The sequence below is a fragment of the Monodon monoceros genome, unplaced genomic scaffold (assembly GCF_005190385.1).
Source record: "Monodon monoceros isolate NGI ecotype Baffin Bay Population unplaced genomic scaffold, NGI_Narwhal_1 Super_Scaffold_10, whole genome shotgun sequence".
Classification (NCBI taxonomy): Eukaryota; Metazoa; Chordata; class Mammalia; order Artiodactyla; family Monodontidae; genus Monodon; species Monodon monoceros.
The window spans coordinates 10,048,440-10,068,205 of record NW_021703766.1 but is presented as its reverse complement, the minus strand read 5'-3'; the positions used below and the strand labels follow the sequence as shown (position 1 = coordinate 10,068,205).

Genomic DNA, 19,766 nt, shown 5'->3' with positions numbered 1-19,766 from the left:
TTGACTGATAAAAGGCCAATACAAAATAATGCACTTATGTCCTGTGAAGACCAGATGACCTCATAGCTGCAGGGCTGACTTTTTGTAGCAGCTGGAATTTAGAAAAGTTGGGGGGAAATCTAGTTATCACAAGATGTAACTGGAATTCTGGGTTTAAAACAACATGCTCCTTGGACGTCAGGATCACACTTGCATTACAAAGCTTGGCTTTATCTGACCAAACCACACCACCCGTCACACAGAGTTATTATTGTAAATTTGATCTATATGGCTTTTTACTGCTTAAAGATATAATATGTAAGCATGTTTGGCTTTTAAGTAGTTGTTTATAAGAGCTATAAGCATAAGGATATTATAGTTGGCTTGCATTCGTGTTAAGTGGTAGGATGACAATAATAATTTAAATCAATATGCTACTGCAGCTGCCAGCACTGCCCACCCCTCTGCCCTTAACACTTAGCTCTGCACTCCTACAGCTGCCAGCAGCGAGCACCTGCTACTCTCTGCCTCAGGGCTTTTGCTGTGGGACCCTGCTTGGCCTGAAGGCAAGGCAGGTCAGCAGTTCTGAAAAGTTAATGCTTCTGAAAGCAGCTCTCAACAAACTACACAAGGGGAATTCCTGGTGGATAAATACCCTAGCTTCATCAATGACCATTTGGAATAACTCAAAAGCATGTTCTACACTGCCTTCTATAATTCCCCGGGGGGGGGGGGGCGGGATGAGCCCCAGGTGCCACTTGATTGAAAATGTACACATTTCCTGTTTGCTCTCAATCCCTAACTCTCCCACTCCATTACCAGTGTTTCCTGGGATCTCCTCCCAAATAAACTGCTTGGATCAAATCCTAGTCTCAGGGTCTGCTTTAGGGGAAACCATAACCAAGACACCTGCACAGCAGCCAGCATTGTGCCTTGACCTGCATTTCAAGTGTGTTAGGGACCGGCAGGTTCACTCATACACCTGCCATACAATTAGATTGATTTCCCAACTCAGTAGGCTAAGGAGACAGGAAGTTATTGGAAGAGTGATTGCCACCCAGAGAAGGGGCAGATGTAGCAGGTTTGGTGCAGTTCCTCTGGCCCCCAGAACCCTTAACAGGGGCACAGCTACTGATGACGTCCTTTGCACTGCGTGGAAGTGTCGCTTTGCCACTGCTCGTGTATCCTCAGGTTCACACCATCATTCCAGAAGAACCAGCCCTAACAATCTACACACGTTGCTGTTAAAGCAAACGTTGCAAACACTTGGCTCTCCTGGTTCCTGAAACTCACCATCACCAAAGGCACAACCTCCTCTCTCGGGATCATGGGGAAAAGGGTCAGGGCCCAGGAGTCCCGCAAAAATATCCCTGCCTCTACCTCTGCATGATCTCAGAAAGCCCTTTCTCCCTAGTAATTTATCTCTTTGAGAAACCCTGCAGCGTGTCGGGGGAAGGAAAAATGATGTCACACGAGGGCAGCCTGTGTAGTGGGTGACTCAGTGCCTGGAGATGGGGTCAGAGTTGACATTAGCAGTAATGTGCTGGGTGTATTATTGGAGACTCCAGGCTTCATTACCTTCATTTACTCACTGTCCCAACCCCCAGCCATCACTGCTTATCCTGGTCAAAGCATCTATCCCACTCCACGCACCTCATCCTGCAGCCTGCCTTAATTCCACTGAGGGCATGATTGAATTAGATCCTTAAGATAAAAACAAAGAACCAAAAAACTTTGTTCTTCATAACCAGCTGGATAAGCAGGCTCGTGCGATGCCAAAACTCAAAATCAATATCTGAGAGACTGTATTTGGAAAGGCATTGGCATATTAGATTAAAGCATGTCCTTTGATTTTTGCCTTAAAAAAATATGAACGGTCTCTACAACAAAATTGCCCAGGGTGATTCAGTAGCTTCTAAAATCAGCTTCCAATTTATTCAAGTGTATGGAGTGAGACCTGCAGGAAACAGGCTTCTGAACTCATCAAAAGGACAAACAGTTTTCCAGGTTGGAAACATTCCCCCAGTGTGTGTTGTCATTTCAGTAGCTATCATTTCTGATCAATGTCGTCTCTGCAGAGACAGCCCGTGTGCCAGGCCACTGCCAACCTTGATGACTGATGTGAGCTCAGCCCCTGGGCTGGAAAGTCCCTTGAGCATCAATTAGTCCAAATATCTTCTTTTACCACGTGGAACAAGGACATTTCCAAGGTCACACAGGCGGCAAGTCAAAACCATGGACTTCCTCGCTTGCAGGATCTAAGGATTCATGGCTTAGAGCAGGATTTCTCTACTTTAGCAATATTGACGTGAGGGGCTGAATAACTCTTTGTTGCGGTGGCAGTTCTGTGCCTTGTAGGATGTTCAGCAGCATCCCCACCCTCCACCCGTTAGATGTCTGTAGCACCACTTGTGACAAACAAAAATGTCTAGACGTTGCCAAATGTTCCCAGGGGGGCCCAAATCATCCCTGTCTGAGAACTCCTAGCTTAGAGCAAACATTGCAAATTGGTGCCACACAGGCTAAATATAGCTCACAGATAAGTTTTGTTCATCCTATGTAATATTTGTCAGGGTTTTTTAAGTTGGGGAGATTTCACATAAAAATCCAGACTTCGGGCTTCTCTTGAACATTTGGAACACTGGCAACACTAAGCACACATCCTCACGTGGCAATGACAGACTGAAGTTGAGTTTAGAACGGCCATCTGCACCACGGTTTGCCACAGTCTCCACTGCTCCCTATTATGCCCCCCATCAGACCCACTTTATCTGTTTCATAATCTTTCTGGATCCCAGTTTAGTGTTTAAGGCTTCTCTAAACTGTTTGTACTTTTCTGTTCTCCCAAGCACGCCTCTCGGCTCACTGAGGGCAGATCGTGCTATTTTCTCTTTCTCTTTCCTCTACAGTGGCTATCCCTGAGCAGCCACTCATGAAACACTTATCCATTGATTTGTCTAGAGCATCTCCCAAAAGACATCCTGCAGAATGCTAGTCTTCAAGGGAAAAAGGCTGGAAGTCAAGCAATTTTGGGTGAAGCTGCATTCAGTATCTCCATTTAGAGAATCAGAAGATTTGCGTGTCTCTAAAATGACCTACATTAAAGAAAGAGGCTTAACTGCACTACAGAGACACAAGAAAATTTAATCACAGAACTCCCTTTTACCCTAGTATCAACCAATATCCCCAGAAACTACTGTGTTATTGAATAAACTTTGTAAAAGGCTGGATTGGAACTCTCTACTTTATGAATTAAACACAGTTATTGAAATATGAAGTGCGATGACAAAGGCAGCTACAAAGCACTAACATATAAAGAGTATTTCTTCTAAGCATAGACATTTATTTGGATTACTTCTTTAAAATTTCCCCCACATGGCTTCCCTGGTGGCACAGTGGTTGAGAATCTGCCTGCTAATGCAGGGGACACGGGTTCGAGCCCTGATCTGGAAGGATCCCACATGCCACAAAGCAACTAGGCCTGTGAGCCACAACTACTGAGCCTGCGTGTCTGGAGCCTGTGCTCTGCAACAAGAGAGGCCGCGATAGTGAGAGGCCCACGCACCGCGATGAAGAGGGGCCCCCGCTTGCCACAACTAGAGAAAGCCCTCGCACAGAAACGAAGACCCAACACAGCCATAAATAAATAAATAAACTCCTACCCCCAACATAAAAAAAAAGAACAAAATAAAAGATATCTGTAACTTAAAAAAAATTTCCCCCACAAATCTCTAAAATTGGTGTGATCAATATCCATATCTTACAGATTAGAAAATAAAGCAACAGAAAAGGAAATAGTCCAGATTTCACAGCTAGGAAGAGCTCAAGCCAGGACTGGAACACAGCCCATCCAATCCCAGAGCCTATGCACCTATTCTCTACCTGCACTGTACTGCCTCCCTAGGACATTGTGCCATGTTGTTTATGTGTCTGTCTCCCTCTCAGGACATGTACCAAGCCTTACCCATGAAGGAAGCAGAGAGGAAATTACTGTCCATTCATCAACGGCTTTGTGTGGGAAATAATACTTGGAAGGATTTGTCATGGTATCTCACATAGTTTTCACATCCTGAAAATTAGGTCTTCTGATCCTTATTTAATGTGGGCAACTCTCTCAATCTCTTGGAGCCTAGAAGCCACATAGCTAGTAAACACAAAACTGGGATACGAACAAGTTCTGGAAACAAGGTATGTGTTCCATCCACTTTGCTTATTGCCTAGTAAGAATACAGGAACTGGATGGATGGGTGGATGGATAGATTGATGGATGGTTGGATGGATGGATGGATGGATAGATGGACGGATGGATGACAGATGGATATTCTTTCTTGTCCACTTACTTTGTGTAAAGCACCCCACTAAACTCTGTGAAGAGGAGAGGCATACTGAAAGGAAAAGGGTAGGATGCTTGCTCCTGAAGAGATTTTCCCTATTTCCTGGGGTTTGATACTTCTAACCTCAGAACAGGAAAGGCAAAATGTGCCCTTCCCATATTGAGTATTTTCAGTTTACATCGAGATCTTGTAGCTTCACACAGTCATCACTCTTAGAAAGCCCCAACCATCTGGATATGGGCCAATCAAATAACGATGGAAACAAAACTCTGAGGGGAATCAGCTCTTAGCCCAAACGAGAGACATCAGGAAAATAAGAGACTGAGTTAGCTGGAGGGTTAATTCATCCTGATTTGTAGTATGATGTTCTCAGCTTGTAAGAAAATGAATGATTGGGATAGGGTCGGGGAGGGAATTCTCCCCCTTTCGGGTTTCTCTTGGACTCCATCTGAGGAGTAAATGCTTTGTTTGCTTCTGAACCTAAATTTTTCATCCCTATCACATTACCATTATTCACAATGATCTATAGCAAAGTACTCTGGGAAAAACACAGCTCTCTGCAGCATTTGAAAGAAGCAGATGGCATCATTGCAGTGATGATGCATACGAGAAATCATTTATCAAGGGAAAATACGTGATAAAATTCAGAGGGAGGGGTAAAATAAATCACTCAAAAATTATCTTTTAGCATGAACAGGGCTTCAAAAACATAAGCTACTTGACTGAAATTTTTTACTCACTCCTGTGCAGTATACTATTCTCCTCACTTGGCTGATCGTGTGTACCAAATAATACTAACTGATAAGACCACGTCTCCACGGATAACAGCTACTTACGGATAAAAGAATAAGAGCAGGTGAAATGTTTCTAATTGTATTCATATGTGATTGGGCTCGTAAAGAGCTAAAATGGTCTTCAGTGTCTCATGACTAGCATCTTTCGGTTATGGAAAGAGAATTAAGTCTTCTTGTTAACTTTCATTATAAAATGACAGTCAAAGTCCTTTGAAGAGAAAAATCCAAAAGGGCGAAAAGCTCTCTTAAAGGAGTTGTTGAGAGCGCAGGATTGAGTCACTTGATTGAGGTCCTTGGATAATGTTGCACTTTCAGATGTTATGAGGATTAACCTCCATTCTTCATAATATCATTCATTTATTAAAAGCCCTTCAGTGACATCTCTATATACCACATCCCAATATTACCTTTCCTATACCCCATCAATTATCAAACCCTGACTCTCACCTCCAGCGTTGTCACTTAACTAAGAAAAAATGACATTTTCCAGTTTCCTTTGAAGCAGGATATGGCCATGTGACTAGGCTCTGGCCAATAAGAGGTAAGTAGATGTAAATATTTTGGTGGGCTCCTCAAGTTTCCTTAAAAAGAAAGATGTGGGCCTTTCTCTCCCAACCCACATGTCTCGCTCCTGCTACCTGGAACACGGGTGTGAGGGCTGTATCTTGAACCATGAGAATGCGGACCAATCCTTCATCTAGATGAAGTACAGAGCTGGAAGGAACATTGATCTTGATGACGTTGTGGAGACACCATACCATCCTTAAGTGTATTCTACTTTCTTTAAGCTCCTTCTTATTTGGGGGTTTTGTTATTCATAGCTGAATCTAATACTTTATTGTCACTTTCATAGTGACACCTTCTCTGACCTTCCAGACAGCACGTTCTACTCCTTCTTTACAGTGTTTACCATACTAGGATTTTTTTGGTTTCATATATAGAGCAGCGATTGTTTTTGTTCCACGTACACCTTCTTGGAACTCACCATTGCCATGCACAATGACCCAATGTCTTTAAATCAAGACACCTGCAACTCTTTCAGGATAGCTTGGTCTAACTGCCAATTCCAAAACAATCCATATACAGGGCAGATCAGAAAGGGTAGATGGTTAGCAACCCCCAGAAAGAGCCCTCGACCAACAGGACTGGAGGACAGATAGGAGTTGATGGATACTCCATTTAACTTGCTTCTTGATTAGGAGACCTCTGAGGTGTGTTCTACACTGTCATCTAGAGTTCTCCAGCAGGATTTAACCTGAGTTAATGACAGTGATAACCTGCTAGATAATGTACCTTGTACTGACTTCTTTCCCTTCCCTATATCAATTCCACAGATGCCTACTTCCTAGAATCACCACTCAAATAAGCCATTTGTACTCAAATATTTGAATTAGGAAAGATTTGCTTCTGGGGAACCCAACCTAATCCAATATATTTCTCCTTAGTTAGAATGCTAGCTCCATTGGGACTGAGAATGTTTGTCTTATTCACCATTCTATCTCCAGTACTTAGCAATAGTACAAGGTCAGCACTCAAAAGGTGATGAACAGATATCAGTTCATTTTTTTTCCCTCTGACACATCTAGAGTTAACCATCTATGACTGGTCCTATGCTATATAAATAGGAACTTTATTCTACCACCTTCAGGATGGGCTGCACACCTATCCAGTACCTCTCTGAAGATAATGCTGTATTTGTGTCGATCATGCTTCATTACCTTTTAAATTACATCAACCCAAACTATAAGAAATTATAGCATACATCCTTGAATATGAGTTCTTGGATTTTACTGAGATCTTTCAGTGGCCATCAACTACTAACCGTTCTTCATTACTGACCTTCTAAATTTTTCTCCTTCCTCTCAACCTATTCTATGGAAATTCTGAAACATATAACAGCTTATAAAACCATAGGCATTAGGCATAGTGGTTAAGAATCCACATTTTAGAGTCAACTGCCTCCCACTTCAAATCCCAGCTTGCCACAGACTAAGTAGGTGACCTTGGGAAAGTTACTCAGTTTCTATCAAATTTTCTCCTGTGTAAAATAAGGGTCATAGTACCTATGGCACAGGATTACGTTTTAGATTAAACAATGTATTATAATAAATGACTCTAACTGTATTGAGGAAAATACAATAGAAGAAATCTTACTGAAGGATATAGTTTCAGACATTGACTGTTTGCTCCAGGTAACCTACTTCTCTGGAAAGTTACTGAACCATTCCAAGTTATTTAGAAAACCATTCTGAAATCATACTAAGATAGTTTCCCATATATTCTTGCTCAAAGATCTCACCTTTTTTGTGTGACACTGCCCTAAGATGGTTCATACCTTGAGCAGTTCTTATTTTGACTGTCTATACTCCTCCCACGGGGACACACACCTGTTCCCACCTCATATACAAGCTAATAGAGCTGAGTTGTAATACTGTATTTCACCAGCAGTGGCCGCTGTGTGACACTGCCCTACAATGTAAGATATTTCACCACTGAAGCTCTAAATGAGCTAATGCCCAGGGAATCAATTTAATAAATTGAAAATAGATTTACTGTGCTTATTTGGAGAGATGCCTTGCCGCATGGCACTTGTCATATTCCACCAGAGAGGAGAAGATTTGGGAATACTTAATGATCCAAATGGTGGCATATAAGACGCAGAGGAAGGTATTCCTCCCCAAGCAGCACAGATTGTGGTGTGTTTCCTCTTAGTTGTTGTCACAATCAGCTGGAAACCAATTATAATCTGGGGTTTGTAAACAGCCAGAAGATTCCCTTGGAGGAAGTAATTATATTCCTTTTAACATACTATAAGGCAAACACTTTCTCTTAAACATGCTGTGTGCAGAGTGCAAAGTAGATTAACTTTCTGTTGCTAAAGGAAACCCCTCAGAATCGAGGCAAGGGATCTTAGTGGGACAGAAATATTAGGAGGCCAATAAAGGGGAAAAGAACACCAAAAATGCCATGGAGTATTACCAATCAGGGGAAGGACTCATTTGACCCACCCAAATAAACATGCATGGTGACATGTCAAGAGCATCCATTTGGTGTCAGTTGTGTATCACACCACAGTCGTTGTGTTCCTTTGAGCAGGATAATTCACCCTGTTAAGACTCGGTTTCGTCTTCTGTAAAGTAGGAATAATGATGCTTACCTAATAAGGTTATTCTGAGAATCAAATCACAAAACATACCTGAAGTGTCTAGAAGAGTAGTCACCCCCAGAACAATACCACACCTTGCAGATGTTGTCAGCGCCAAGCCCATATCCCCTCTGAACTCACCATTCCCTGTCTAAGGTGATAGCTTCTTACTGAGAGCATCCTGACTGGGGCATCTCAGCCCAGGTACCTGGAGCAGGCTGGAAGTGCCAGGGAGTTAACACTTCCAGGAACAGCCTTTAGCTGTTCAATCAGCAGAAAACTTAGTTTAAAAATACCCATTTCCTTACTCCTTGGGAGGGATAACACTAAGGCTTGTTCCACACTGTCTCTGGGTTTGAGCCCCATTTGTCCCCGTGGTAACACACCCTATGTTGGTTTCTAATGCTTCCCTGCTCATTTTCTGCCTTCCTGATGGGAGCTTCCTGGGATTACCTCCAAAATAAACCACTGGCACTCAAATTCTTGTTTCAGGGACTTCCCTGGTGGTGCAGTGGTTAAGAATCCACCTGCCAATGCAGGGGACACAGGTTCGAGCCCTGGTCCGGGAAGATCCCACATGCCGTGGAGCAACTAAGCCCATGCGCCACAACTACTGAGCCTGCGCTCTAGAGCCCGCGAGCCACTGCTACTGAGCCCGCATGCTGCAACTACTGAAGCCCGCACACCTAGAGCCTGTGCTCGGCAACAGGAGAAGCCACTGCAATGAGAAGCACACACACCGCAATGAGTAGTCCCCGCTCGCCGCAACCAGAGAAAGCCCGTGCATAGCAGCGAAGACCCAATGCAGCCAAAATTAAATAAATTTATGAAAAAACAATTTTTGTTTCAGGGTAGAATCCAGCCTCAACGTTATATCTCACAATGTCAACAGGCTTAATAATTTGGACGATTGGGTTTACAATAAAATGTTTAATTCACTAGCCAAGGCTTGTCTATTCAGCTTCCTTCTAATCTCCTCTCTTCCACCCCACAGCCATTGCCTCAGTTGAGCCTCTTATTTACTGACTGATTTATTGATTTTTGTCTGTCTAGTCTCTAACTGATCTCCACGCTTCCAGTAACTGTATCCTCTAAACCATCACCCCCTTTCTGCCGTCTGGTGATGCCATTCCCTTGTTTTTGTGTTTTAAGCCTTCAGTGATGCCCATTGCCTCCATGATTATGTCTTAAATTTTATAACACAGTCTGTAAAACTCCTGAAAAGCTTGTGCCTACCAACCTTTCAGCCTAGTCTCCAGTGACTGCCAAACAGAGCCAATGCTCAGCTCACGTAGAATAAGGCAGTGTCTTCCCAAAAGTCCTATCACCTGTCACCTTTCTATGTGTTTGAAGGTGCTTGAGACCACCCGCCTGAGGAATCTGGCTCATCTTCAAGGTCTGGCTCAAGTCCCCTGCTCTCTGAGGTCTTCTTCAACTGTACCCTCCTCTGGGTAGCATCTGCATTCACAAACTCATTCATTCATTCAACAAGCGTTTTTCTGAGTATATTCTACAATGTACCAATCATGTGCTAACCTCCCGGAGAAACCATGCTGGATAAATGCAGAAATAGCTCCTGCTCACATGAAGACCACAGCTGGAAAAGGGAGAGACATTAACAGGTAATCATATAAAAGTTTGTTACAAACTGTCATGAGAGTTTACCATACAGGACAGCCAACATACCCTGGGGTTGGGGAGCTTCTCACTAGGAATGGGTGCTTGAGTTGAGAGTGAACTAAGAATTAACACAAGGAGGTGGGACATACATTCCAGGCTTGGGGACAACAGCGGGTAGGAGGGAACCTAATACTCCTTTTGAGGAATAGAAGGCCAGGGCATTAAAGCAGAGAGGCCGAGGGAGAAGAGGCACTGACACTATTCATTGTGTCCTGTCGATTTGTTGACTGTGTCCTCCCTGCCTCACACTCTGAGAATGAGCTCCTCTACGGTAAGGACCATGAGTTATCGAAAGTCATGTCCAGCCCAGCATTTAGCACAATGTAAATAAACAAAATTAATGCACCCATTTTATGGATGAGGAAGCTGAGGCTTGAAAGACTGAATGAGTCATCCAAGATCCCAAGGCTGGCTGTGGGTGCACAGTAACTAGAATATACACCTATCATTCCTCAACTGCATCTTTCCTTAAACTGCCGTAAGGCAATCCCCCATCTTTTTTCCTTAAAAAAAAAAAAATCTAAGATTTTCCCGTGAGCTCTTTTTCAAAGGCCTCGATAACAAAAGACAAAAAGCCAGTTATTGCTGCGCATGGGCACACACACACACGTGTGTGTGTGTGTACACGACTGTGTTGCGGAGGGGTGCACACTGATCTGATCTTCTCGGGGCGGGGGGAGGTCAAATCAAGAACAGGACCGCTTTCTGGTACTGAATTCTTTTTGGAGCCTCTTTAACGGCCCCAAATGGTGCGGGTAGTGAGAATTAGCCATCAGAAGATGCTCCTGGCGATGCCGTAAAGAGCATCCGCGATAACTCTGGAGGTCCTGAAGACCCTGGATTTGGACTCCTCGGGGCAGCGAGAGGGATTTCTAGTTTCCAGCTTCCAGAACCTCTCCTCTCTTCCAGCTGGGACTGATGGTTTGGGGAAAAGCACCATTTCCAGTCTATCCCGCCCGCTCCCGCACGTCGGTGGGAGAGGAGGCAACCTTGGGGCGGGGAGGCATCCTCCAGACTCAGACATTCATCTCTGTCCATTTCAAGGCGCCCAACCTGCACCGTATATAATGAAGTATCGCGCCCACAGCGGAGGACAAGGCGTCCTCTCTGCATGTTTAACTCATGAGTTTGGGGCAAATCTGGACTCTGGGTCTACGATCAAGAGCTTGATTTGACACTGGTTGAGAAACTGGAGTTGAGGCTTTGATCGGGCAGGGAAGAGCGGTGGGGAGCGAGGTGGGGCGGACAGTGGCGCGGCTCTTGGGAGGATTACGGCGGAGGCTGTGGACCGTGGCGCTGCTCGCAGAGGCTGCAGCCATTGCACCGCTGAGCATCCCACATTCAACAGGAGGAACCCGCGGGAGAAGAGCCCCGAGCCCCCCGCGCCTCAGCCGCTGCAGCCCGTGCGCCCCGCGCCCGCGCGCGCCATGGCCAAGGAAGGCGTGGAGAAAGCGGAGGAGACGGAGCAAATGATCGAGAAGGAGGCAGTCAAGGAGCCGGCGGAGGGCGGCGGCGGCTCTCACCGCCTCGGGGACGCCCAGGAGATGCGCGCCGTGGTGCTGGCCGGCTTCGGGGGGCTCAACAAGCTGCGGGTCACCAGGAAGGCCATGCCCGAGCCGCAGGACGGCGAGCTCAAGATCCGCGTCAAAGCCTGGTCCAGTATCCGCGCCTTTCTCTTTTTCTCTCTTTGCGCGCTCAGTGCTCCGGGGAGCAGGTGGGGGGAGAGCCTCCGTGGACACCCCCTCCGCGCCCTCACCCGGGTCTCAGAGCCTCCCCGAGGCCCTGGGCCAGCTGATGCTGGGGAGGATGTTGAGAGGCGGCCCTCGCCCTCCCCGAGCGGGATCTAGGGGTGACCGGAGGAGCCTGTGAGAGGGGAAGGGTCGATGTGGCGCCCAGTGCTCAGAGTCTGGAAGATTGCGCCGCGGAAGCTCTCCGTGGGGTAGGACAGCTCAGCTGCCAGGAGAGGGGGTTTGACGATAACATGCTTAAAAAATAACCGTCGGCTTACTGTGTACGAGCTATCGTTTTTTAGAGTTTTATGTGTGCGATCTTATTTAATACTTCCTGGGACCCAGTGAGTTAGGTACCATCATTGCCCCCCATTACAGGTGCGGCAACCAGGGCTCGGAGAGTGATTTGCCCAAGATCATTTGGCCGCCACTAAGTGGCATGGCCAGGATTTGATACTGGACCTTTTCAGCCTCTATGCTATTGTCCTGGTGGGGCTGGGGACGAAGTGCGGGGCTGGGGAAATGCGTCCTTCCTCCTCACAGCTGCACACTCCCGTCCTTGCGGTCTGACATGGGGAAAGGAACTGGGAAGCATCCTAGGTACCCAGCATCTCAGCCCCGTGAGGGCTGAGGCCAAGACTGCTACTTCATCCCCCCTCTTTCCCCACAGGCAAGATCTTCTGTGTTTCTCTGAAGAGGAAAAACACAAACAAACAAAACAACTGAATCTTCTCCTAACTCCTGCTGCCATCTCAGGAGGAGCTCAGCAATCTGAGTACCCTTCTATTCCCCACTCCTCCCCAGGGAACCTCAGACTGCCGCCTCCCTCCTCCCTTCCCCCTCCCCCCACCCCCCGAACCGGCTGGGATTCCTCCTGGAGTGTTTAAGCCTCTCTTGTGCTGTTACTATATGGTCCTTTCCTTGGAATTCTGGGGAGGGAGGGCTCATCCCAGAGGGTTCACTGGACCACTACTCTTGAGTGAGATGGGCCCACCCCTTCCCATCGCGGTTTTTTAAAGCCCCCAACAGACATTGCTCCCTAAAAGCAGCAGCCAGCTCACCGGTTCCCAAGTTAGACCCCCAAACTCAGAATCTGGGAGCAATCTAGAGGCAAGAAAAAGGCAAAGGAGCTTCCCTTCCCCTTTGCCGCTTTGAGAGCAGACGCAGGTTTCATTCGCCAGACTGGAAGGAGGCTGGAGAGAGGCGGTCGCTGCTCTCTGGCTCACTCATCACATATGGGGCTGGTCATGTTTGACTCTAAACACAGGGGCCTCTCCCTGGGAAATTCAGGGCAGGGGACAAAGCTCTGGCCAACTGGGGGATCCTATACAGTTCTGTTCTGTTAACTCTTGCTGAACCAAGCTGGCTGACTCCAGAAGGCAGAGCTTACCTCTGCCCTGCTCACCAATAAATTCCCAGTGCTCAGCGCAGAGCTTGGCACCCAGTATATCCTGAATAAACTCTTGCTGAATGACTAAGTTACTGCTGGATGAATGGATGGAGGAAAGACGCCTGGAGGGGGATTGTTGAGTCATTATTTTTCTTCACTTGCTGGTGGAAGAATGTCTATCTAGTAACATTAAAACTGTGTATTGATCATTCTCCTTCCTAAACCACCTATCAAAAATACTGTGTGTGTGTGTGTGTGTGTGTGTGTGTAACTTATGACCCTCCTCAAATTGAGGACTGGGTTCTAGGACTCTTTGTCAGAGTGTATTTTCAGAGAGTGAAAATGTTGAACCTACTTTTTAAGAGAAGAGATTGTCATCCGCAGGGCAAATAGGTCTGGGTTCTCCAGCCTTTCGCTTACTGCATAAATGCTGAGAGGATCTGAAGCATTTGGAAATAATAAATGTCAAGATGAAGGCCGGGAGACTGATTTTCAAAGCCAGACACTGAAGCCTGTTTTTCACTGGAGCCGTACACACACACACAATGGAATCACTGCAGATCCCCCACCCCAGTTGTTCAGAAAGCTAGCCAGCCATGGGGGGTGAGGGGGCGGATTTGGAATACAGTATTGCAAAGGCCCAGATTGATTTTCATTTCCCCCAGCTGGAAGCAGAGATAATCGGTTTTGCAAGGTGGGGCTGGAATCGGTTTGTGAAGATTGCCCGCTGGGCCCTTCTTTCTCCACTAGGTTAGGACTGGCTGGCCAAAGATGCCCATTGACTGTAAGTTTAGCCTTGGAGCCAGGATGACTCATTCTGTAGTTTTATGGATCAGCTGATCGCCTCCTGGATGAAGGTTTCCCTCTTATCTGTTCTCCCTCTCTCTCTCCCATTCTCTAATGTAAACCTTTTATCATCAATTAGGATATGCTTTTTGCTAGAGAATAAACCACAGTCTATCTGAACTAGTAGTATTCAGACCTGGAATGAGGGTCCAAGTTGGTTACTGTATAAATTTCATGGAAATGGAAGAGGCAGGGGGAAATACATATTTTATCTCATTTACCCCCTCATCTGTTGTCTAGCGCAGTAGGTATTATGGTAGAGCAAACTGAGGCCTGGAGATGTTCAGTAATTTGCTAAAACATCACACAGGTAGTAGAGATAGGATTTCAATCCTGGTTTGTTTCTCCTTAAAGCTCTGCTGTTTTCCTTTTATTCTATTTTGTCTCCCTCTCTGGAAAAGCCACAAGATAGGTAATTTACTTCTCCGGACCTTTGGCACATAAGCTTGCTTTCTTTCCTTTCTTCAGTGAATATGGCTCCTTTGATCTGTTTATGTCTGGCTTAAGGAAACATTCTCTGGCCATTCCCAGAGTAATACGGCTTTCCCCCCAAAGTGGAGGCTTGATGGTCAAACGCAGCTCAGAAAGAACCACTGGGGGGTGTGCAGGGTGGGAGGGATAGCCCAGTCTTCCATCTAAATTGTTGCCAGAGCATCAACTTTAATGGGGAATCTGTTTCATCTACCATTCAGTGAACAATTTACACAGCAAGCGATTTAACTGGCCGAGGGGAAAAAGTGCCTGGCCTTTGGAGAAAGATGTATCCGTGTAACCTCGGTGAGCATCTCTCTCAACTTCTCCAAGATTTTTGTGCCTCAGCTGCAAAATGGGGATACTAAAATGAACATTATGGTGTTGAGAGGATCAGATGCAGGAAAGAGGCCCAAAGTTGGCACTAAGTAAACAGTAGTCATTGTGACTGTTATCGTATCTATGCCTGTATGACATATTTCCTGGAGACTTGATGACTTGGAGATGTATAATATAGGCAGTGTTATATCACATCTGCTTAGTGATGAAGAGTGAGACCTTCCTAGACATGAGTCCCAGCTCAGCCACCTGCTAACTGGCTATCCTAGGACTGGTCCCCTGGAGGCAGAGCCTGGGACAGGAATGCTTTTTGAAGTGGTTGATGTAAGAGGCGCTCTCGGGAGACTGGGAGCAAGGGAAGAAGGATGGGGCTGGGGAAGTAGCCAAGCAAGAGCTGGGTCTCAGCTGGATCCCACCAGGCGTTCTGGAGCATGAGTTGTACCATAGAGTCAATCTGACCTTGTAGCAATGGGGGAAGCCTTCTGGGCCACACCCCCCCCCCCCCCCCCCCCCCCCAGCCCCTGTCATCAGTCGGTTCTGGGCTCTGGGCTGCTTTCCAAGGGGGGATGTGGAGCCTCTGTTCCCCATGGAAGAGGGGACGGGGACTGCTCTGAGCTCTGAGCAGCCAGCTCGCCCAGCAGCCGGAGGATGGGTGCACTGCCCAGTAAAAGGGATCTGAGTGAGGCACAACCCACGCCCTCTACACTGGTTGACCTTCCCTGTCGTCTACTGCTCTAAACTTCAGCTTCCTGCTCTATACAATGGAGATAATAATAGCACCTCCCTTCAGAGTGCTGTAAGGGGGTTTCTGCTGAGTCACAATGAGCCCACAGTGCATCCGGACCTTTATGGTGATGTGTGGCACACAGCAAGTGATCAATGGATGCTAGACATTATTATTATTACTATAAACTATTATTCTTGGTTTCCATAGATACCTTTTATAGTCGCTATCATTCAGACCAGCACTCTTTGGAGAGTGAAAGGAACACTGCTAATAATTACTCTGGGATAGCAGGGACAAACTGGAACCGTTCTAGGCAAACCAGGGTTTGTGGTCTCCCCTGCCCCCCGCAGGTGTTAAGGGTCTGGTCTATGCCTTTGCTGCCAGCAGTCTTGTAACAGTGGAGGTTCTTTTGGACAGGAGCTGGTGGGATTCGAGGCTGAGAGTCTCCAGACTGGGCTGCAGGAATGTATTTAAGTGGCCATTAAGAAGCTGGTCTGTTTTGTGGCTCAAATTGGCTTGTGGTGGAAAGGCACTAATGGACTGGGGACATTTATTTTCCCAGACTGATTTACAGCAAGAGGCCACATGAAACTGCTGGAATGAGACCAACTGGATGAAAAATAGTTGCAGCCATCAGCCAGTGGCTCCATTGGCTGATCTGAAAATGGGCCGAGGGCAGGCCACACTAGAGGAAAGCCAACAGATTGGTAGGATCCTAATATATCATGAGGGTAAAGTGCACTGGAGATGGGGAGGGAACTCATATCTACTGGGCACTTGTTAGGAGCCAGCAACTGAACTGCCTGCTATACACTCTTTGTTTCATTTTATCCTAATGGCAACTCAACAAGGTCAATGTTACGATCTCCATTTTAATAATGGGGAAACTGACATTCGGAGACAAGTTAAGATCACAAACTCTTAAGTGGATGAGCAGTATAAAAATCCAAGTCTGTCTTGTTCCTGGACTCTTTACATGTGGGAGTCTGATTATCAGAGAGACACACTGACAAAGGCACAATGGACACAGAGACAATGAAAGACCAAGAGACAGAGAGAGGCAGACAGACACAAAGACCGGAATCGGAAATACAGAGAAAGAACCATGGATGCATTTGACTGATTTGAAGTATAGCTGATAAGACTCAAAATTGCATGGTGCCATCTTGTCTCCCAAAGTGGCCATTGTGCTTCTGAACCACATTCACTTTCTGTCCATTTCCGTGGTCTGGGATGCTTTTGGGATCCAGCTAGGATCACATTGCTATGGCTGTTGACCCAGAACACCCGTGCTGATTCGATATAATCATCACTCAAGACACTGAGTTCCTTCCTCTGCCCCTGTGGCCTCCATTGGGCTATGGCTACATTGGCAACTTGAGTGCAGGATGTCACCAAACAACACAGCATTAAAGTGTCCCTGACAAGGCCAATCCAATGAAGTATGGCCAATATGATCTTCCCTGAGTTTATTCAAATAAAGAAGTGGAGTGTATGAGGTTAAGTGACACAGATGTTTGTAAAACTGAGAAATTGCTTGGAGGGTCTTAAGACCGGAGCCAGGAGCCACTATGGCAGAGAGATTGGAATAAAGTGTTCTGAGTCACACTGAGCCCTGTTTGGTGATGAGAAGGTAGAGATGCTGCTTCTGGGGTCTTTCTTATTCATCGAAGTTTGCCTTTTCCCACTATCTTGTCCTCCCTGGAGAGGGCTGGTGATGGTGGCAAGGTTTGCTCTTGATGCAATAACGGAATGGACTTCCTGTCTCCCCAGCAATTCGAGGAAGAAAGGAAGCCCAGAATCAGTGTGTCTTCTATTTCATTCAAAAAGGAAATGTAGAACATCTTACAGGACATCTGACATAGAGCAGGTTCCCATAAACAGCAGCCTGATCTTAATTAGACAGAAGCCAATGGCAGTGGCTCATAATGGGCAAAGAGAGTGATGACTGATACTCAAGCTCACTCTACCCTCCACCGGCAGCACCTTTGGAGCAATGAAGCCTATCACCCTTGTCATTTTTCATCTGCCGCTCACCCATGAGTTTATCATCTTTACTTGCTATGAAAAAGGGACTCAGAGATGAAGTGGAAAGAGTGAGAGGCTACAACAGATCTGAGTTCTTACCCTAACCCTACCTCACCATGGCTGTGTGATGGTAGGCAGACAGCACCTTCACCTTGTGCGTATCCTCACGTTGGTAATAACACCCTCTTTTTGGTATTGTTATGAAGACTGGCTGAGAGGCTGTGAAAGTCCTCACTGCTCCTTGCACATAGTGGGCACTCAGTAAAAGTTATTTTCCTTCCTCTGTTACCAGGGCTGCAAAAGACAGAACTGGGACACGACCCCATCCTCCCATTCCCTGTCTTGATAATCTCCCACCAAACTACATGGGCAGCAGGGACTAGGGTGCTGGCTTTTGAGTCTTATGCCCGGGGTTGGGAATGGATTTGGACTGATGTATTGCTACCCTAACACCAGCTCTGTGCACACTCATTTGGGGGTAGCAGCACAGATTTCTCTGATAGCTGGGTGTGCAAAACAGCCCAGCCTCTGGAGTTTGGTTCACACTCATCCAGAAGAGCCCAAAATCCCACAACCTTTGGGCAAATCATTGACATTCAGCGCCAGCAACAAAGCTCACCCAGACATGGGGAATAGCGCCCCCGTGACCCCAAGTTCCTGCCACTTCTTATTCTTCATAGGGATCTTTTTTGGCGTCTTGGCATTTGTCATAGAAGAAAACGTTTAATTAGAAACAAGAAGACGCTCTTCCTAGGAAAGGGCAGTGGGCGTGTAATCTCAAATTAGTTTGATTCCTCTGTGTGTGATCTCACGCAGAACATCGGTTGGAGCCATGGTATTAAAATGAGTAAATGTAATGTTTGAAGGCCCAAGAGACAAAATAGATGCTCCAGTGAAAGGGGCTGTTTCATCTTTAAATGTGATATTTTCTTGATGACAGCCTGCAGTGAACTTCTGTCCTCAGTCTCCATCTGTCAGTGACCCTTGATCTCTCAGCCTAAGCCTCTTCCCCAGCACTGTCCTGGGGGCAGGAACATGAGAGTCAGTGGTTCCCCAGACAGAACCCCCTTGGCAAGTTAAAGCATGGGGTCCTCTTACTCCTGACTTCTCCAAACACCTGTAGTCCCCAGAGCCCATTGCAGGGTAATTATCTTCTGTGAAAGGAATGATAATGATTCATTTCTTGGGCTGGCACTGAAAAAACACCCAAACTGGATGGGAGGCAGGATGCTTTTGGTTATAAAAGAGTTAATGTTTGAAGTGAAGCAGATGTGGATTCAAGTCCTGAATCTGATCATTTTAGCAATCTCTATAAACTTGGGAAAATGACTTACTCATTTGAAACCTCAGTTTGCTTATCTGTAACATGGGTATAATAATAGTCCTTACGGGATAATTTTGTGTGTGTCAGGATCAAAAGAGAGATCATGTCTAAAGTATTTAGCAATGATGTTGGCATATTTAATATTTGTTGAATGAATGAAGTCCTTGTCATATAGTGTACGTTTAATATATATTAATGGTGTGGTAAGGAGGAGATGCAAAAAAATAGGACATTAGAAAGTCCCTCCATGTGTCATAGTTTTCTGGATGGAGTCCCTATTCAGATTCCACATGTCTTCCCTGAAGGGTACAAGACCCTAACATCAAAAGTAGCCTGGAAAGAACATGCCACCATGGCATGACGTAAACAAGAAGATCCAGATGAATTCCTGAAGGAACAAGAGAGGAAATGGAACCCAAATGTATCGTGCTCCTACTGTGTTCCAGAAGCTGGGCCAAGCTTAGGGACCTTCAAAAAGAAGACCAGTCACTTTTGCTCTGACCTCTCTTTCCTTCATTTCAGCCTTGGTGACTGTCATGATGAACTTGTCCCTGGACTTCCAGGCTCTCCCCTTTCCTGACCCTTCCATCTTTTATCTTCTCTCTCCTCATCTGTTAGCTTCATGTGCTCCTACTGCAATGAGCTGCCTTCTTGAGACTTGGAAAGATGGTGGCCTTTCGCCCCAGCTGCCTTCTGCAAGGTTAGCAAGCCCCATTGCAACGAGAACTTTCTTCTCCCAATTTTCATATATCAAGGAAGGAATCTGATTGGCCCTTCATGAATCACATACCAGCCCCTGGATGTCCCTCTCTCTGTTTGGCCCAAGGGAGTGAGATGCTGTGATTGGCCACATTTGTGCCCCATTCTGTTCTATTCTGACCTAGAAGAATGGAGCCTCATGATTGACAGCCCCACCAGGAGCTCATGAAGCATGTGTGTGTGTGTGTGTGTGTGTGTGTGTGTGTGTGTGTGTGTGTGT

The 19,766-nt window shown here is 46.1% G+C and overlaps 1 protein-coding gene across 1 annotated transcript in view; it reads left to right on the top strand.

Moving 5' to 3' along the window:
• The first annotated feature begins 11,242 nt into the window (after positions 1–11,242).
• VAT1L (vesicle amine transport 1 like) overlaps positions 11,243–19,766 on the top strand; it is a 146,712-nt gene continuing 138,188 nt past the window's right edge. Inside the window, exon 1 of the mRNA XM_029208434.1 lies at positions 11,243–11,586. Within this exon, the coding sequence (XP_029064267.1) occupies positions 11,360–11,586 (227 nt within the window). The 5' untranslated portion in view covers positions 11,243–11,359. The remainder of the gene's footprint in view (positions 11,587–19,766) is intronic.